Source organism: Poeciliopsis prolifica, unplaced genomic scaffold (assembly GCF_027474105.1).
Source record: "Poeciliopsis prolifica strain line A6 unplaced genomic scaffold, Auburn_PproV2 SCAFFOLD010, whole genome shotgun sequence".
NCBI classification, from domain to species: domain Eukaryota; kingdom Metazoa; phylum Chordata; class Actinopteri; order Cyprinodontiformes; family Poeciliidae; genus Poeciliopsis; species Poeciliopsis prolifica.
In genome coordinates this window covers 14443050-14464068 of record NW_026562385.1, presented here as the reverse complement: position 1 = coordinate 14464068, position 21019 = coordinate 14443050, and the positions used below count along the sequence as shown (strand labels likewise).

Genomic DNA, 21019 nt, shown 5'->3' with positions numbered 1-21019 from the left:
GCTGTGCGACTGAATCCAGACTCTGGCTCATCAAAGTAGTTGAAGAACACGCAGCATCTGCTCTGTGGCCCATCAACTCAATACAACAGACAATAGACAGGGAAATATATGAGAAGAGAGGCGAGGGGAGGAGGTGTTCCTGGCTGCTGTGTCTCTCCTCTTTCTCCCCTCATTCCTCCGAGTCTACAGGCTCGTCAAGCAAAGAAATAAACAGAATCGAGCGCTGAGGAGAGAGGACGGTCCTCCTTTTCTCCCCCTCTCCTCCCTGTCTCGTTCTCTCTCTCCCTCTCTCTCTCTCGCGCGCTATCTGTCCATCTTCATCCAGCCTGTTCTTTTCATGGAGAGGAATTATTCCACAGCAGGATTTGGAGACCTACGGGCAGGGACGGGATGGAGTTACGACAGATCGGCAAAAGCAAGGTAAGGGTGTGGGGGTGGGAAGGAGGGGAGGCTCAACTGAAACAATGCCGGTGAACAGAGCTGCCTGCGCCGCTGTATTCAGCCACAGAGGCATGAAACTGCTGGTGCTTCATGGCCATCAGTCTCAGGTACAGCAAGCAGTATTGTCATCCAGGAAAGGGGAGGGGTGTCGGGGGCTGTCTCTAACTAAAATGCATGGAATGTGTTGGAAGGTTAATAGTGATATGAAAACCAAGGAGAGGATAAATATGAAGGGGGATGGGTAGTTGCACGGAGAGACTAATAAAAATAAGAGAAATGACTTGCAGGTCTTAACACTGCATTGTGTCCGCTGCACCTTTGTCTTGCTTATTGGCTCCACCAGTGCGTGACAGGTCTCCCCGGGTGCTGAACCGGAACGGCACTTAATTAGATATGTTCGAAATTAAAACAGATTTACTGTCAGCAGCCATCAGGCAAAATGATGCAAGTGACAAGTGAAAAAGAGACTCCTCTGTTTCCGATCAGAGTGGAGAACAAAAGTTCCCTGTCTGCTCGAGCCGTGTACCTGCCGAGGTGCGCGGAGCGGTTCGAGCTTAATCAACTGACTCAACTGGAACAAAAGGGTGGGAACGTTATTTCCTTATCGGTAAACAATACTTTAGAGTAATGTCACATGACAGACGACGTTGCCCGGATATCACGCCGTTTAATTCTCCGCGGTAGGGCTAACAGGAACCGAAACTATTAACATCGTGGAAGTCCACTATGTTAATAGTTTCGGCTCCTGTGCTCAGGACGTTTCCCACGTTAGGAGGCTGGAGACCTGTCCGTTAACTATACGTCATGTTTTATCAAGTTCACGGAAGACTTTGTGCGAATGTGTCTGTAAGTTGGGGGGAGGAAAATCAAACGCAGCGTCCTTTCACGTCCACACTGTCTTGAAAGGGCGGCCTGAGAGTGACGTTAAAGTTAGCATAGCTCGCTGTTAGCTTTTGTCCACATTAGCGGTCGCCTTGACAACCACGTCAGTCTGTCGTCTCGTCATGCAAGGTGATTAGAGTGAATTAGAGGTTGAAATGATTACACATAGCCTATTGAACCAAGACCAGTGTATATTATTTAATAATTAAATGAATAAATCCATATTTTGTATGGCTCTGTCAGTGATTTCAAGGGAAAACATTTTCAACAGACAAACAACAAGAATTTTTATTGTTTTGAAAAACAAATATGTTTCTTAATATAATACTCTCTCTCTCTCTCTCTAATATATATATATATATATATATATATATATATATATATATATATATATATATATATATATATATATATATATATATATATAGTATCACTTCCACCTCTTCTTCTTTTATGGCAATTAAGAGTTCGTCGCACTGCTGGTGTGAAGTCAGCTTTAATGAAACTCTTTAAAGACGTTCTTATTACAGCTTCAGTTTCCCTGACACCAACACCACCGTCGAACTAAAACACAACGTAAACTTAGTGAGATGGTGTCAAGAATACAATATCGATATAAAATAACATAAAACATATAAACATACCTCGCTGGCTAACCCTTCCTTTTGAGGTAGAAATGAGGTCATTCAGTAATTCTTACACTTAAATCATGTTTCTTCATCTGCTTGCCAACGCGATGGTGTTATATCGCAAGCGTCTCTGGTAACCTGGTAACCAGACGCTTCTACATCTACTTCCTACCTTAAACCTTCAAAATAAGAGTCTTAACAAAAATTATAAATAATACAAAATAAAACCTGTAAATTAAAACTTTGGCAGTAAAATATAGTATATATATACTACTCAAAAAATAAAGGGAACACTCAAACAACACAATATAACTGCAAGTAAATCAAACTTCTGTGAAATCAAACTGTCCACTTAGAAATCAACACTGATTGACAATCAATATCACCTGCTGTTGTGCAAATGGAATAGACAACAGGTGGAAATTATTTTCATATTTATTTCATTCATTCAGATCTAGGATGTGTTATGTGAGTGTTCCCTTTATTTTTTTGTGCAGTGTATATATATGTATATTAACTTGACATTAACAAAGACACAGCCGGACTGAGCATCCGGAAAGTGATGGACTAAAACTAAGTGGATGACAGACAAATTCTGGGGTTTATGTCTGCTTATTAAGCCCAAAAACCGCGACCTGCGACACATTAAATCTGCAAGCGACTTTAGAAATAAAAAACAAGCCCAAAGCCGCAATAAATGGAATTGGCGACCGAAACTCAAAATAGTTTATTTTCAGCAAGAAAATGCGCATCTCCGTCCATTGTTTCTGTCCTGCTCACAGTGTCGCATAGAAACTGCAATCACTCCCCAAGACGGTTAGAGGAAATAAAATTACAAAAGAAAATAGTCACGCAAAGTGGTTTCGATAAGTAACTGTATTCTGGCTACTGATTTGAAATAGAAACGCGTTAGATTACTCGTTACTGGAAAAAAATGGACATCACCGTCTGCCCCCAAACTGGCCTGAAACCCCCTGTTCTCAGCATCCACAAAACTTTAGCCATTTTTGAGGAGGGGGTTACCTGAAAGTTGATCTCTGCTCTGATTGCTGATGAACAATGAAGCCGCTCGAGCTTCAGTGACTTCGCGGGCTACCGTTGCATTGTGGGGGAATGTAGTGCGTGCAAAACGCCAGCGGGCGGCTGTGGCCTGCAAGCCGGTTCTAATAGTAATTAAATATCATCCTGGGGGGCCACAGATAATCTGGCCCGCGGAACTTGACTTTGACATATGTGCTGTAAGGCATTTATACATTGTCACAGATGTGGGATGGTGGGAGGTTTCTCAAGTAACAATAAACAACCAGAGTGCTGTCTATATTTCTGAATTTTATTTTCAATACAGGAGACAAACAAAGGGCACTAGTCAGGACTGCACATTTTACCATTATTTATTCATTTATTATTTTTAGTTAGTTTTTTGAGTTATTGCAGACAGCTGCCTTTATAAAAAGAGCCAGCTCTGGGTAGAATAAAAATCTACATTAAAAGAGAACAATTAATCAATAGTTAAATAATAAAAAAGAAACACTGATTCATTTGAGTATTCTGTTTGAATTTGTTATAAAATTAAATATGGCAAAATTTGCTTAATCTGTGCATGTATTTATTCTTACTTACATGTTACTGGAGGGATATTTGTAATGCATACATGGAGCCAAGTTTAGTCAATAACTATCATTGCTCAAACAGTTAATTAACTAATTTGTTTTAAAAGAAAGTTGCACAAACAATTAATTTTTATTTGTTAATATTACAAGGTGCATTGATCTGAGTAGCTTAGCGGTGAAACAATCAAACGAGCTTTTGCGATTGATTCCGCAACATTTTAATTCAATATTTGTTACAAAGTAACTCCGTTAGCGGTATTGCTACACAGCCGTTAGAAAAACAAGAGACACAGCACACGACAACTGTTCTTGCTGCCGTCTCCTAGCCACAGCGGAGGGATATTCACCCCCCTCCGCAACCACGTCGAACTGCGACACAACTCGTAAATACCACACACAATAAAACCCAAAACAGTATCAATTTACTACAACTATTTCATGAAAATGGCTTGTGCGCCACACTCTCCCCCTCAATAAAAAAAAAATGCCCTCTGACATTTAAAAGAGCATTTATCATCACCTATTGACCCCTTTACTGGAAGTAATGTTGTAAGTGAGTTACTTTACATGACATTCATATTATTATAATAGTGTCCACTACTAACAGAGGATATTGTCACTTTAGATTACAACTGTCCAGTTACAAATACTTCTAGATCTGTTCAGATCAGCTCTCTAGTGTAACAGAACCTTAATTTCAGCCACAGTTCTTTCATTCTGATAACAGTCTTTTGTCTTGAAAGCACAGTCAATGCATTGTCTTTGGAGAGTTCATACATAGTCCTTTTTCTTTTGAATGTCATTCTTGAACCTATATACATTGTGTCTTCAACTCTGTACTTCAACACCGGGAACTATCCAGGGTCGCCAAAGTTCTTTGCAGGATGGAGTCATACTTACAGGTAGTTCTTTAAAGCCTACTTCCACTGTGGTTGGCTCACCCAAGCACAATAGGTCAGCATCCTCGGACGGCGGCGCTCTCTCTTTGGATAGCTCGATGTAGGCGGTGAGACAGCTTGCGGTTTCCTCCTATTTTTTGTGGGGTAGGCCTGTGCAAAGCGAGTGTAGTGGTCCATTATAACCAGAATATACTCAAAACCCTGCTTACAGGCCTCTAGATGCAGAAAATCGACTGACACTAGTTCGAATGGACGTGTTGTCACAATGGGCATCAGTGGCACTCTGGCTGCTCTCTGTGTTCGTTTTGACTTTAGACACTCACACACTTGGGTCACAAAATGTTCTGTGTCCAACTGCATTCTGACCCAGTAAAACCTGTCTCGAATCAGATTCAGAGTCCTTTCGACCCCCAGATGACCCATCTCCTTGCACTCCCTGATCCTACAGATTCAATTCCACCCCTTTCTGTAGCTGCTCCTGATAAAGGTCCCAACCTTGATGATTCATTCCTATATTCCAAAGGACTGCGTGCCCTATTGAGAGAAGCAGAGCCATAATTGGAGTCACCAAAGACTATTTCTGCAGCGAAAGAGTGTCTTCCAGAACCTATACTGGTGAAAGCTTCTAATCGACGACCCAGAAATAGGCTCAAAAAGGACTAAAAAGACTAAGTCGAGTACATTGTCATGTCATCTTTGTCCATGAGAAGAAACTTCAGACAGTGAGAGGGATGAGGAAATGGAGCTAGTATGCCGGTTTCCTCCTGCTCAGCACAGTGGTCACCGAGCTGTCAGTTTAAACCCAGATGCTGAACCATTTACACCAGACCCACATGATCAAGACAATGCACCAAAAGTGAAAGAACCTCAGGCTACATGGATGGACAACATACCAGAAAAAGAGGATGGAGGCCAAGACTTCTCATTTGGCTGCTACCCTTTTCTAGCAGACTGCAGAAGACTTTTGTGTTTGTGCAAATGTTTAGATAACTACAGGTGTGTTTACATGTTGGATGAATGGCACTTTCCTCGAGGAGGGAATCGACTGAGAGAATGCTGCAAACAATTAGACATAGTCAATCTCCTGCTATTGACTTTGTACTTCTTGTTGGCATAGAAAGTACTCCTAGATCAGTTCTGTTTCTTTTTGTGTCTCTTCTCTGGATTCTCCAGGTTCTAGTTTTGCCTGAGCTTTCTTCCTGTTAAAGGGAAATTTTTGTCTTCATGTTGCTATAAGTATGCTCAGTATGAGGGCTTGTTGTACAGTCATCTACAAAATGCCAGTAGTTGTCTACTGTCACTATGTGCTGGTCCAGGATGAGTGAATGCTGCAAGTTAATGACACAATACAATCTACTGTGGGTTTTCTTAGAATTTCTTTCAACTAATTTGAATAATAAACTCAGGTTATTATTATTATTAAACTAGGATCAATTGGATATGTGATTAAATTAAAATGATTTTTCATAAAGTGCTTCAAGATAAAGCTTTGTAGTGAAATGGTGTTGGATAAATAAACTAATAAAATAAACTAATAGTTTAAACAATATTACCATTATTACTTGCATATTGCTAGTGTGATGTTTCTACGTCAAAGCATACCATAATAAAATGTTATAAAAAATATTCTTAAAATCAAACTTTCTAAATATGCTCTGCAGCCTTTTATATGGGAGCTCCAGGTCATCCCACCCTGACTCAGAACTTCTCCACTGCCAAACCTATGGTCCTCCTTACCCTCTCAGAGCCTATACAACCAACCACCACCCTGGAAGCTCCAGGCAGAGTGGAACCTGGGGTCCTCCTGGACGGACAATAGGTGAGGATTTGCTTTCTGTGTCTATTATATCAAATTCTTCTTTTTCTTTTTTTAAATATAAAAATCTGGTTAGTTGTGCCAATATAATAGGCTGCAGGGGAACCCTTTTCCCTCAAAGTTAAGAGACAAACAAGCTAGAGGTGTAATGGTATGTGTATTAAGGGTGTTATGCAGATCTGCATGGGTGCAGATGTGGGAGCATAAACGTGTGCCGTTCTGCAGCACTTCTCAGCAGATGAAAGCAGTCTGGTCCAATCAGCAGTACCCTGCACTCAGGTAATATAAGGAATCATTTAGCTGGTTTTGCAATAGCTGGTTTTGCAATAGAGCTGTGGTTTGCTTTTGAATCTGCATTTCAAAAGCAAACTGATCAAATTAATGGGAAAATGACTTAGACTTTATATGACTATGGGTAAGCCTTTCACTGGACTCAGCTGAAAATGTAGTCTGGCTTTGCTTTTGTATTTGAGTAAGAGAAATGTAGAATTTATTGAATTTGTATTGTGGGTTTTAAAGTTTGGCTCTATTATATGTATATTTAAAATTCAATTAATGTAAAAATTTTGTCCTGAGAGAAAAACAAGTTTCAATCTAATTTGGAAAAATGTTTGACTTCTTGTACAATTTGTTTGGTTTAATCAAAGACAGCATTCAAGGAGTCAGTCCTTATGTCCTTGAACTAAGAAAACAAAACAATCAAAATTAATTAAAAAAAAATCCATTTGGTTAAAATTGTGAAAGAGATTCATGTCTAAAGTTAATGATGGAATGATTACTAAGAATGTATTCAGTTTAAACTAAATATCTCTAAATATTTCTTTGGATGTATTTTGTAGGTTTTGCACCTCTTCATTGTTCACCAGTAAAAATAAAATTCAGTGAGTGAAATCTTGAAGTCTCATCAAGTCCTCCTTTTTCAAGTGTGGAAACCCATGAAGTTATAGAACATTTGACAAAGAGGTTTATATCTGAGAAGGAGAAGCTAAAATATGAGAAATTTGATCTATTTTTTAAAATTTTCATTAGAACACTTGTTGCAGAATTTTGGATCTGTTAACGTAATGACCTGCATTTGACCTGCATTTTATGGACTTACTGATAGTAAAGAATCAGATAGTAGTCCAGCTTTGAAGCAACAAATGCATTAATTACTTTTTCAGTGTCACACCTGAAGAGAATATTTGGAATTTTGGCAATTTTCTGGAGACCCCTAGTGAAAAAAAAGTATATTTAAAAAATGCTTTCATTTGTGTAAGTACATTTTAAGTACGCTAAGTATTAAGTGTAATACATATGAATATATATGAAGTATATATCAATAGCATGCTTGTACCACATTTGACATAATAACTTTAAACACACTGAAATATAATTGTACCACAATATACTTTTAAGAAATATATTAAATAAAATTATACTTTAAGTGAACAAAATATGTATTTGCTCAAGTGTACCAATGAAATTATATGGTTATAAAAGTTATTATGTGTATATTTTTTAAAAAATATGCTCAAAACAGAACTTTTTAAAATTCCCAAAAGCTTAGTTTTAAGTAAACTATTAAATATACAGAAATTTCACTATGTTTTAAATTACATCTCAGTGTATACTTTAAGCTGATGAAGTTTTAGGTGCCTTAATAATCCTTTATTATTTTGTTAAAATGGAAAAGAATAAAACAAAACAAAACAATCCTTATCGTGAAACTTAAAGTAATGCTGTTCAAATTTGTCAGTTTTACTTGCATAATATTTCCTTAAAAGTATAGAGAGCTTTGATAATAGTTAGTAGTTTTGGTAAATTCAACCTGGTTACGTCTTAGTCAAGAGTTAAACGACAACACAACAGAACAAGAACTGGAAGGAAATGAAATTTGGGTCATGAAAGAAGCCCAAAGGGATGAAGACTGCTAACGTGTTGCTAGCTGGTGGTAAAAGTTTGCTTCAAAATGCTAATAATCTTTAATTATAAACAGTGCAGCATATATATAAACAAACTTTGTCTCAAAAATAGATATTTTAACAATGTTATTCTGATTCTATTTTATAACAATCATTCACCATCGTTATAATTGCATGGAGGGTCTGTGTGTTGATACTTAATATAGTTTTCTAGATAAACTCTATCTGTTTATCTAGAAAACAGGTTGAGTTTTCTAGATAAACTCAGTATGCTAAAGAGACTTTGATAATCTATGTTTTTTTCTTCAACATATTTTTGCAGTCTAAGCAAATGAAGATGAAAAAGGAAGCCAGAGCTCAGGAAGTAGTACTGTGATTATAGTATTAATATATAAACTATATAATGGTTATAAACTTAGAAGATATTCTAAATATATTATTCAAATGTGAATATTTTACAAAAATGGTAAACTTAAGTTTTACTAATCAAGCATAGTTAACCCTAACCCTAAGTTTATCATATTTTACAAAAATGGTAAACTTAAGTTTTACTAATCAAGCATAGTTAACCCTAACCCTAACCCTAAGTTTAACATATTTTACAAAAATTGTAAACTTAAGTTTTACTAATCAAGCATAGTTATAGTACATATAAAAGCTATATACCTAAAATGTAAAGCTTTTATACTTTAGCGCATAATACTCTCAGTGCACTCCAAATGCACAAAAATGTGATTTTCTACAATTTAATTACAATTAAAATACATTCAGTACAAAATTATAGTTATAAAACAGCACGCTTTAAGTTAGATTATAATCCTTAAACTTGATGTATACTGATGATTGGTCTGGCTTCAAGTATGGTAAGATTGAATTTAGTACATTTATCTTTCACAAGGGTTCTGAGATTGATCTCAAGATTTGAGGTTTTTGTCTGGTGGGTTTGCAACTTTTCAGATTTGGGGCTTTCCTTGTTTTTCTCTTGAGGGTGTCTGGGCTTGATCTGAAAATTTCTGGAATTTTGGGGGCAAATTTACAGTATTTTTTTCTAAAAGGCATTTCTTGGAACTCTAATGCAGTGAGAATAACAATCAAAAGGACAAGAAATAGAGATTTGAAATAATTCACTAGATGTGCAGTGAATCTTTAAAATAATTGTTTCACTTTATATGAGTGACAAAAATGATGAACTTCACAATATTCTAGTCTTTGCCATACCTTTTATACTCTTTCTTTTTAAACACTTAAAAACCAGCTCAGAGCTTATTTGTTTTCTCCTAGATGAAACCACAAACTAACTTAACATTACCTTAGTTTTTCTTTTTTTTTTTTTTTACAGAGAAAGTCTTCTTTCAGTGTGTTAGTTTCTTTTCTTGTATTGTAAGATACGTTTTCTCAAAATACTGTCTTGTTGCAGATGCCAGCTCACACTAGTCAAGTTTCGGTTCTGTTGCAAAACTCTTCCTGTTAAAGAGGAGTTTTTATTTGCTCTTTCTCTATTGTGTTTTTGCAATATTGTCTCAAGACACTTTTAAGTACTTTGAAGTGATATTTGTTGTTTACTACCGCCCTATAAAATTTTTCAGTAGACTGAATTCTATATTTTGTTACCAGGTCTTTCTGGGCTGTTTGACACCAGCCTGCACCACGCCAGCACCTCTGGTCCTGACCCTGCTGTCATTAATCTGATCTCAGCACTAGAGTCCCAGGGTCCACAGATTACACCCTCTTCTTCTCTTCTTTCTCAGTTTCGGTCACCCTCTTGGCAGCCCAGTAAGTATCAGTGATCTGCTCATATTTGAATGTTTATTTAATTCCACAAATATTTTCTGAAATTTGCAAACATGTAAAATTAACATTTTGTTTATTTGAAAATCAAAAATTACCTTTGTGTGTTAAATAACACTTTGTTTATCATTGTGCTCCCTAGCAATGCATACACCAGGCCCTGCGGAGCTCTTTATTTCTGGGGCCATTCCAGGTTCTGGATCCTTTCCTTCTTCTTCATCCCTTTCCGCTTATCAACATCCTGGCTCCTTCCCTGGACCTTCTCTGCCCTTCCAGGATGCCCCTACATATAACCCAACGTCTAATGGATTGTTATCCCCCCATGATTCTCCTCTGCACATTAAAACCCCCTCCCAGTCCAGCTTGGGCTTTGATCACTTGTTTTTTTCTCAAAGTGCCACATATAAGGGATCGCAGGAGTCCCCGGCTCCTCAGAACCAAATTTCATCCGACGACTCTAATTGCCAATTACCTCCTGCCCAGTTCAACCTGTTGTCCTCTCAGCTTCACAATCGGCATTCTCAGTTATGCGCTTCATCCATGTTCTCTTCTTCTCCCACCCTGCTGGGGGCAACAGTTCCCCAGCCACAGTCTGCTCCAGAGAGGGTAGTTTCTCGGGAAGACAGTGTGATCAAACATTACCAGCGCTCACCTCCAACTCAGTCTACAGCACACCAATATATCAGTTGTGGTGGGTCATCTAGATACCAACTGTTAGTTAGTCAGCATCAAAATGCTGGAATGCCCTGTAGTCCCCTGGATGAACAAAGTTTGTCTACTGATCCTAAGCCCTCACCTCAGTCATATCAACCAACTATCCAAACTCCCTACACAACCTCACCATCTAGTTCCTCTGTATCCTCTTCATCTACCACAAAGGGACCCATTGGTTCCAGTTCCAACAGTGGCTATTCCACTTCAGGTTCTTCGTCTTCCACCCATACTGCACACAATCCACCACCAGCATCCTCCTCTAGTTCCAAGGCAAACAGCATTTCCTTGCCCACACGCTTTAATCAGCAGCATGGTCCTCAGCTAGCCCCAGCACCACCTCTACTGCCAGTGGTGTCATCTTCCCTTGTTCAACAACCTCCTCTAAAACAATGCCTTACCAGCTATGGCTCTCAATCTGTGGTGAAATCTAGCACTATCATGCCAAACCAGACTTCTCCATCTCCCCATGTCCAGTCTTACTCCCCCACCCAAGTGCCATCTGCACACATGGCCCAGAGCTTTGGAGGATTTACCTCACCTTCTCCCAAAGATTTAAGTTCTGGGGAAGTAGTCACTGGAGGAAAAGCTTTCACCAGTGTAGGTTCTGGAAGACACTGTTTCGCTGCAGAAATAGTCTTTGGTGACTCCAATTATGGCTCTGCTTCTCTCAATGGGGCACGCAGTCCTTTGGAATATGGGAATGAATCATCAAGATTGGGACCTTTATCAGGAGCAGCTACAGAAAGGGGTGGAATTGAATCTGTAGGATCAGGGAGTGCTACTCCTGTTGCTGGTAATGAAAGTAAGAGCTCCTATCATCTGCCTGAGTCAAGTACATCACCTGTTATCATTTCTACTCTCAGTCACTCTACTTTACATTCCCCTGCTGCTGTTTGCCCCTCACTGACCCCTGGTAGCTCAGGAGGGACTAAATACTTGTCTTCTATCCTGTCTCCTGCTTCACCAGAAAGTTTCCCCAATACACGACAAACTCAAAGCGATACCTATCACTCAACACCAACCAAACCAAAACCTGGTTCAAAATTATTGGCAGCTGATCGATCTCGAGTTGAAGCAGAAGAAACTGAAGATTTCTTGTTCCAACATTTACTACAGTCACAAACAGCAACACCTCATCATTCCCAGCATCATTCACATTCTCAACAGTTATCGCAACGTATATCACAGGCTAGTGAAAGGAAGGGGATGAGCTTTGATATCAACAAGCTCTCAAATGAGTGCCACCATTCTCAGAGTGTCATTCGTACCAATAACAGTACCAACCACTCCGATTCAGAGTCATTGATTACTGAAACAGCAAATGACCCAACCAGACAATTAGAATCAACCCAGAAAAAACAACAGACCATGTCAGAGTTGACTGTATCAAAGTGCCCTGCTGGAGAAGGACAAGAAGTTTCAAAATCTCTGTCTTACTCCCTTGTTAACCAGAGCAATCAACAGCAACATGAGTCTTTGGACTCTGTAGTACAATATGAAAGAGGGGATTCCTATACCAAACACCCACACCACCAACATTCCTATCATTTACATATGTCCCCATATTCTCAGCAGCATGCTCAATACTCCCATCAAATTATCCACCAATCCCGGCACAGTAAAGTTACTCAGCACTCTCAACATTCTCAGCATTGTCAGGCCAATTTTGATACTCAGAACAATCAATGTACTGACCAAAAAAATCCTTCAATTACAAATGACAAAGCACATTTATGTAATACACCTGACTTGCTTCAGGCTCGCCAAAGTCAGGCCCCCCTTTCTTTGACAAATCCACCAGACCCTTCTCAGACAATACATGTGATGCAGTCTGCACATTCTCATACCCCCTGCACTAAATTGGACCTTCAGCAAGTATTCACACAGCAACACCAACCACATAATCCTTTGAGTCAGCCAGGTATGATTGGTACAATTGATGAAGCGAGGGTTGCTGGGGTGGAATCCGATTCACAGAATCTTTCTCCTCAGTTGCCACTTCCACTGCAGAACCAACGTATAGATTCCCATTACAGACTTGCTACTCGAGCAAGAGATCAGCTTCGAACAAGTCAGAATTCAATACCTCGTCTGGAAATGCTAGACCAATCTCTTCCACAGGCCAATAACATTGACAGTAGTGAACCACTTGACGGAATTGAACTTGGTATGACTGTTCCAGGAATTGAGGGAGGTGGTCGAGAAAGGTATACACACCAGCACAGACTTACACCTCAGCATCATTCTCAACAAAAGCTCCCAGATCTCCATAATCTTCTTGCTGAACCAGATTTAGGTTTATCCACATCTTCACACCTTCACCACCTCAACCCACCATCTGCCCACACCCGCTCCCATGCTATCCAAGGGCAACATGCACACATTCACCAGCAGGTATCACACGAACAGTTAGGTCATCTGCAACCCCATGGAATGTCAGCAAACATGGCTCCTCCTCACCATCCACAGCAATCTCAACAAAGACAGCATGAAGCACAACTTCCACACTCCCAGTTAGACCAGCTCAAACAGCATCAGTTTGACATAATTACCCCAGGAAATAAAGTTGGACTGGATCAAACTCAGCAACAGCAACGGTTTCCACCTCTACCATCTGTCTGCTTTCCAGACTCACTCTTACAAGATGAGGATCGCTCATTCTTTCCTGAGGTGGAGAATATGTTTTGTTCATCTGAATATAAGTCAAATTGTGCTGGGAATTTTGGGGCAGGACAGGCTATTCAAGAAACTCTTAATCAGAGTTGTGGGCAGTCACAGGAAGATGTAGCTGACCTAAAGGTTGGAGGTGCTGGAGAGGGATTTGGTCTGGGTAATCATCACACTGATCAAATTTATGGACAGTACTGTCACACCCTTCCAGGAACAGGTAAAGGCAATCTGCATTTAGACCTTGATGCTGTAAAGAGCTATGAGCTTCCTTCTACTGTGAATACTGACCAGCTTGGCTTCATCCAGTCTCAAAATCACTCTATAGAACTGAGTTCAGCAGCACAAGGTGATGTATCTGCTAACAAAATAGTGGGAGCTGTGGTTGGAAGTTCCAGCACTACTGGTTTGACTTCACCTATCTTTTGTTCTTCTAGACCCAAAAAACTATTGAAGACTAGCTCTTTTCACTTGCTCAAACAGCGATGTGATCCACAACCCAAAACAAAGAAAAACTATCCTCAGGAGTATGAATTTGAAGATGATGAAGATAAAGCCGATGCTCCGGCAGATATTCGTCTCAACAGCCGACGACTTCCAGACCTGTTGCCAGATTTGGTATCAAGTTGTAGGAGGGCTACAGGACTCAGTCCAATGACAAGTGATATTGACTTCTGCCACCCTACTACCTACACTCTAATTGGGCACAATTCACACATTCTATCTCATGATGGCCCTAAGAAAAGGGGCAGGAAACCAACCAAGCCAAAACGTGAAGGCCCTCCTCGGCCACGAGGCAGACCACGTATTCGTCCTCTTTCAGAACCTCCTTACTGCAGGGGCTTGATGGGTTTATCTACTGGAGAAACAAAGAGAGGACGTGGGCGAGGTAGGGGACGTGGTAGACGAGAGGAAGGACTGGTGAAAACTCACAGAAATATGAACAAAGCACAAAACCTTTCATATCAGCAGCAGCACCACCACCAACAACAGTACACCCAACGGCTTCACGTCCAACATCCACAACAATATTACAGCCAACAGGCTGACCTTCATCAAGCTCCACACAAACATGTGGAGTATCACCAGCATCTTCAGCAGGAAGTGTCCTTTTCCCACCAACTGCACCACCATCAACTTTATGAAGAAAGACAGCAGCATACACCCCAGCAAGACTTAGCTGAAGCGATCAAGGTAAATGCAGCAACATTAGAAAAAATTACATTTAAATGAATGGTTTGGACTTTTTAAAAGTCACAGTTCAGTGAAATTATTACAAATGGCTGTTCTACCCGTGGCAGACAGACATAGCACTAAGAGTTTGTAGGAAAGCCATTGGAATGCTAACAATTCGTATTCTGGCTGTTCAAAACTAGATTTGAAAAAGTTAATATCTTTGGGAGACAGTGCTATATTAGGAGATATATGACTAATTTCAGACGGACATTAAATTTTCTTTTCCGAACAACATTCACGTTACTAGACCCTCAGTGCTTGAGGGTGCCAACTATTATCAGTCAGCTGATTGTTAGTTGTTGCCAATAATCTCCAAACTTCTCCCAGAGTTTGGAGATTGTGTACATGATAGCCAGATGAAAAATCCAAATGTTGGCTCTACTTTTTGTGTATTTCAAGTGGAATGATGTATTTAGTAACATTAATGTTCCACTTTCTTTACTTTCCAAAGCCAAATTACGTCTGTATCCTAAAGATGAAAAAATTCCTTTGAGTTTTAGTCTCTTGTCAGTCTTAAAAATAGAAATGACGGATTGTTGGCCACAGAAGCTAAGAATGCTTTAAGTCCAAAGTGGTGTCAAATTGCTATCAAATTAAGAGTGATACGCAAATGTTTTTTGTAGCCAAAGGCATGTTGAGTGTGAGACAAAAATTAATGCGACAAGATACATATTGAAGAGAAAGGGGCGACCTGCATCTATAGCCAGGCCAGGAGATAATGCATGGTTTTTCTGCAACGAGTGCCTGAATGATCCCAAAATTAAAAACCCAATAATAAGCCCTAACATCCAGCAATGCAAGGCTTCCCCAGTTTTTGGTCTGTCAATATCTGTATTTTTAATCCTAAGGTTCTTTTCAGAATCAAAATCAGAGCCAGATCTGTTGAGATCTATGTATCTCAATGGTGGCGTATCTCTGCCACCATCAGAGATGTAAAAACTGGTGTAGAATTTCTACATCTGTTTATTGAGAATGGCAATGCTACTAAAATCGACTTAATGGTTTCAACATAAATAAGATAAAATATTTTAAATTGTTTACAATTTAAATTTATGATTCAAAAGAGTTGGCAACTTAACTTTGCAAAAGGGCAAAACAAAAAAAATTAAATCATTTGATTGTGTGGTATGTTATCATAGCTACAGCCTGACAGCCTAAGTTTAATCTTTGTATTTGAGCTCAGTTTGTTCACAAACAAATCTCAGCAAATAATAATCAATTACCACTGATTGCTTTTAAGTGTGGCCAGTTAAACTCGATGCCGACTCCCAAATTCCACCAAATCTGTATTGAAACACAGTTATTGGTGGTAAAGTTCTCAACAAGAGGTGGGTGGAGGTTAGGGGGCTAGTAAATCATATTTAGGAATGTGATTAAGGAAATATCAATTAAAATTCACAAGTATGAGTTCACCTTAGTTAGGTATATATGGTTAACTAAATATACCTGAGATTCGAAATTTAAGTATTTCTTATATTTACATTTTTTTTGTTTCATAATATTTGATGCTTGGTGCAGTATTTTGATTGGCTGATTGTGATTGATTGATACTTATCCAAACAAAACAGCTTGTTTTTTAAAAATATATTTTCACAAAGTGTGCTGGGATGCTTCGGATGTGTTGGAGCATAATTCAATCAGTATTTGTCAGGTACAAGAGTTCCAGATTTTTAAAGAGCTTTTATAATTTTTATTTGATGCCAGAAAGCTATCAAATGGCCCTTTAGCTTGCCCCAAAAATCAGAAGTCATTGTCGGCACTGTTGTTTGGTGATTTGTGTTAAAATATTTTTAAACACAAATATTTTGTACTTCAATATCCAGCATCTTATGAAACTTGCAGGAACAATTTAGAATTTGTAAATAAAAAATGAGTATAAACCTTGTTTAATAAAATTCACACAATTTTGTTTTCCCTGAGACTCTGGCTTTCTTAGACAGATGGTTAAATGGACAGCTAAACTCCTGCTTTCTTTCCCATTTACACCAGCAATGAACTGAGTAAAATATTCACTGGACCCACATAGAAGTCATTAGTATTCAGACAATAAAATGTTTGAAACTGAAAGTAGAAAGAGTGCTGCAGACATATGAACTTACTAATATCAATATTTTAGGAGGAATATTTAGAAATATTTAAAATGCTTCTGAATTCTCATCAGGATCCTACTTGTCTGTGTCTCAGATGAAACAACCACATTCCACCATGCCACCGTCAGAGTCCTTAGTGGAGACAGACTCTCTGTCCAGTTGGGAGCCAGTTCTGTCTGATGGATCAGTGGGGTCGGCACCATCTCTGGGCATGAGTCCTGGACCAAGCGGCAATGTGGACATTGGAAAAAATGACCATGATGAGACACAAGACAATGTGATGAAGCAGCAGCACAGAGCAGGAGAGGTAGAGAATACTTTGACATGTGCAATATGTTAGTCAATTTACCTGATCAACAGTGGGTTTTAGAATATTGCATTTTTTTTTTTGTTGAAAAGGGATTCTTTGAAAAGAATCCCATTTCCACAAAGTTTGGAAGTTTTCTGTGTGGGTGGAACAGCTTGTTCAAATAGAACATACAAATAAATTAAAATATAACGTAAAGAGAATACCGTTAGAAAACAATGAACAAGAATCAGAGAATTCTTGTTCATCTGCACTGTTAATAGTGCAGAGGTGTCCAAAGTATGTTCTTCACGCCATTTGCAGTGCAGCCCCTGTCCACTTCAAGAATAGCAGATTTATTTCAACAAAACAGTGAAATTCTCCCTGATCATAAATTTTGCTAATATATTAATATACTGCTAAAATGTAAACAATAGTTAACAAGTAATCTTCATCTTTAATAACCAATTTTTTGCTTTCATTTTAATTTAATAATATATAGCACCTCAAACAATTTTTTGCATTTTATTTTTTAAAAATAAAGTTTTTGTTTTTATTCTTTCCTCATGAAAATCAGCATATTGCATTTCATTAGAATAGTGTATTTAGTTTGATTTTACAAGAGAACTGTTTTGCTAAAGAAGAAAAACATCTCCCCGAAACTTTTGTTATCAGCTTTTGTCATAACACACAAATGTTTGTGGCTCAGAATTACTTTTATCTGGACAGTTGTGTAACTGCTTTGGATACCCTTATGTTTTTATATATGAAGAAATTTTCCTGCCATAATTCAAAGCACACATTTTCAGTATGAAAACAGGATTTTATGTCTTTTGTTCTCAAAATTTTTAGTACTTTTGCTCATACTGTTACTTTGAAAGCAGGACTTCATATTTTCTCAAAAAGTGTAATGATTGTACTCAAAACATCTCGCACTCACACTTAGTCTGCTCGGAGCAAATCTTCACTTGAAAAACTATCTGCTCGCTTGGTGGAATTTTTCTGCCACAATCCAAGACCACACATTTTCAGTCTGAAAACAGGATTTCATTTATTTTGTTCTTAAAACTTATTTTGCTTACAATTTAATTTTGAAAGCAGGACTTCATGTCTTTCTTCTCAAAACTTGTAATGGTTGTACTCAGAAGTTCTCCTTGCGCTCAGGCTTGGTCTCTAGGAGATTTGCTTTAAATAGAGCCTAAGTCTGAGCGAGAGGAAAAGGTTTGAGTACAATCCTTACAAGTTTTAAGAAGAAAGACTTTAAGTCCTGCTTTCAAAATGAAATTATAAGCAAAATTATTAAACATTTTGATAATAAAAGACATAAAATCCTGCTGTCAGACTTAAAATGTGTGCTCTTGGAGTATGGCAGAAAAAAATCTCCATTCTTATACATTAGTTGAAAATAAGTCTTAAAAACTTGTATTATGTCTTACATAGATTTAAAATGCATTGTTTTGCCAATTAAGTTCCACACTGTGGAATAATATGTAGTCAGAACAATCACAAGGACCATTAAAGTCACCAACCAATGCATGCAGCTCAATTAGTTTATTGCTGGATGAACTAATCATATCACTGATATGAGAGATATTTTGGTTGCATGTCCCAAGGTTTGATTTGTTGTAAAACCACAAAGACAGATGAGTAAGGGCTAGAGAGCAGGTGTTAGAAAGATGAAATCTAAGGTAATCTCCTCTGTTTAGTGTTGGTTTCAGTCCCACTCAAAGCGCCTGTCCACCATGTCCAAGATGTGGACATTGTTTTCTTCAAACAAATGGCCCCTGTCGTTGAGTAAATGGAAAGTTGAGTTTTTTTGATGTTTTTTTGAAATGTCTTCAAGGACTGATATTGCTATATATAATAAAAAACAAGAAGTCCCCTTCTCTTCTGAAAGTTGAGTTTTTTTGGAAATGTCTTCAAGGACTGATATTGCTATATATAATAAAAAAAACAAGAAGTCCCATTCTCTTCTGTTAAAGCACTTTGATTTGAACCCACACATCCTTTTCCTTCCGATAAGGAAGATGTCTGACTTTGTGTAGGGAAAATATGAAATAGTAGAAGGGATGTGAATAATTTTGCAAATTTTATTTTATTTGTTCTGTCTCCGTGAGCAAAATCCATTGACTATCTAAAACATTTAAGCTTATCAGAAAAACAAACAGTGGGTCTTAATTGGCAATAGCACCATAATCTGAGTATTTAAAAAATATATATTTTACAATAAACAAAACTACGCTGTCGTTCAAAGCAATTTTGATGAACCATACCTTGCAGTTTGTGTCAAACCTCAGGTCTGATGAAGAGATCCTAAAAGTTGTTTTCTCTGATGTCATCTCAGATGATGGTGTGTAGCTGGAAAAAAGAAACGGACCATGGACTGAATCCTGAATCCTGGGCTGATCTGCAGAAACTCACCAATTCAGTAAGTTGCTTTTCATCCTCTGTAAAATGAAGAAGCCTCTGAGCCTGATATATAATTCATACATCATCTATTCAAACTAATGCCTCTGGTAGAGAAAGGACATTCTCTAACTGATTCATGCCTTAGGTGCCTATTGCTGCTTTTCCACTCTCTGTGTTGTAATGTGATGTTCAGGTACTTACAGATGAATATATTAAAACAATTTTATTTCCTGCTATGTCTTTGACAGATAAAGGGAAAATGCAACATTTGATTAAGATTTCAGCCCTGTTTCTCTGATTTAAGGTTTTGATTAAAGGGGGTTACAGTTGAGTGACAGCCAGCTTTCTGACTGACAAAAGAGAGAGGAGAGAGATACGTGTTACCACGGCAGCTGTTGCCACAGTTACTGCATTTTTTGGCACAGGACCCTTGCTACCACCTGCTGTCTGTTGGGTGAAATTGGTTATAGATTAGCATGTAGGCTCTTACTATGAAACTATTTAAAAGGTAAAATAAGTGAAACAAAATGTTACATCCTGTAGATCTCATTATTAGTTCATACTTGTATGAATGCATATATATTTATATCAAATTTTTCATCTTAGATATTCAGCTAATACACTACATAGTGTATCATAATCGTATTATAATATGCTCTCCTTCGTGGAGCTCCTATACAATAAAAACAACTGCCGGTATGATGTGCTTTGGATCTGGTTAACAAGTTACATTTCATGAAGAAAATGCACAATTTGGAAATATAAGGCTTGTTGCTTCGTTAGGGTGAGCTAAACATCACCGCCCCCTTGTGGCTCAAATCAGACTCGCTCCTTATCCCAAACGTGATATCCAAACAGTATTAGCACATTTAGTGTACTTTATTGGGATTCTATGTAAAGTATAGAATACAATACAACTCAAGCATATCAATGGAGAAATTTGAATTCAATTGCATGATACATTTTCTGGCGTGGTTAGAGAATTGGTTTATTTTTTTTATTTATTATTTTACAGGTACTTTGGAGATTAAGAGGATTTGCTTCAAATGAACACAAATGAGAAAAAAGGCTTTTCAAAAGCTTCAGTCCCTGGTCCGAATAGATACCAAAATAAAATAATGCATATATAAAAACAATAAAAAATATTAATGATTCATCAATATAGGAAAAAAAGAAAAAAGACAACTATTCAAACATGTAACTCGATGACAGGACGACAGGATACCAGAAAAAGAAACATGAAAGCTGCAGTATGTCTGTCACTTTTTTTTTCTCTTTACAGATTTGGTAAAATTGTCACTATGCTAACTGAGAGAGTTAATAAGTGGTTTAATTACCTGCTGATGCTGGTTTTAAAATGTTTTTACCTCAATAGGGACTGAACGTATTAAAATCAAAGTTTTATAATAAAAAATTACATTCACTTTATTCTATTTAAGTCAACATTACAATTCACTATACACTGATATTTGAGTGTTAGGAAAAATTTTGACCAAAGTCAAGTGATATTCACTCATCTTTTTCAAGTAAATACAATGTTATGAGTAGTAATGTAGATGTTGGTGGTTGTAATTGTGACTGAAATGTTGAAGGGTAAAGCCTACCTACAGAAGATTTCATATAGTTACAAAATCTAAAGTGTTAGTTA

General features: G+C 38.0%; 1 protein-coding gene across 7 annotated transcripts in view; it reads left to right on the top strand.

Annotated features, from left to right (window-relative positions):
* The first annotated feature begins 218 nt into the window (after positions 1-218).
* LOC129363926 (proline-rich protein 12-like) overlaps positions 219-21019 on the top strand; it is a 45599-nt gene continuing 24798 nt past the window's right edge. For all 7 annotated transcript variants that reach the window (XR_008606362.1, XR_008606361.1, XM_055036278.1 and 4 more), the window contains exons 1-6: positions 219-420; positions 6123-6280; positions 9796-9954; positions 10112-14544; positions 16771-16983; positions 19307-19390. Coding sequence is in view for 5 of the 7 variants with exons in the window: in XM_055036278.1 (XP_054892253.1) it covers positions 338-420; positions 6123-6280; positions 9796-9954; positions 10112-14544; positions 16771-16983; positions 19307-19390 (5130 nt within the window). In the remaining 2 variants the exon portion in view is untranslated. The remainder of the gene's footprint in view (positions 421-6122; positions 6281-9795; positions 9955-10111; positions 14545-16770; positions 16984-19306; positions 19391-21019) is intronic.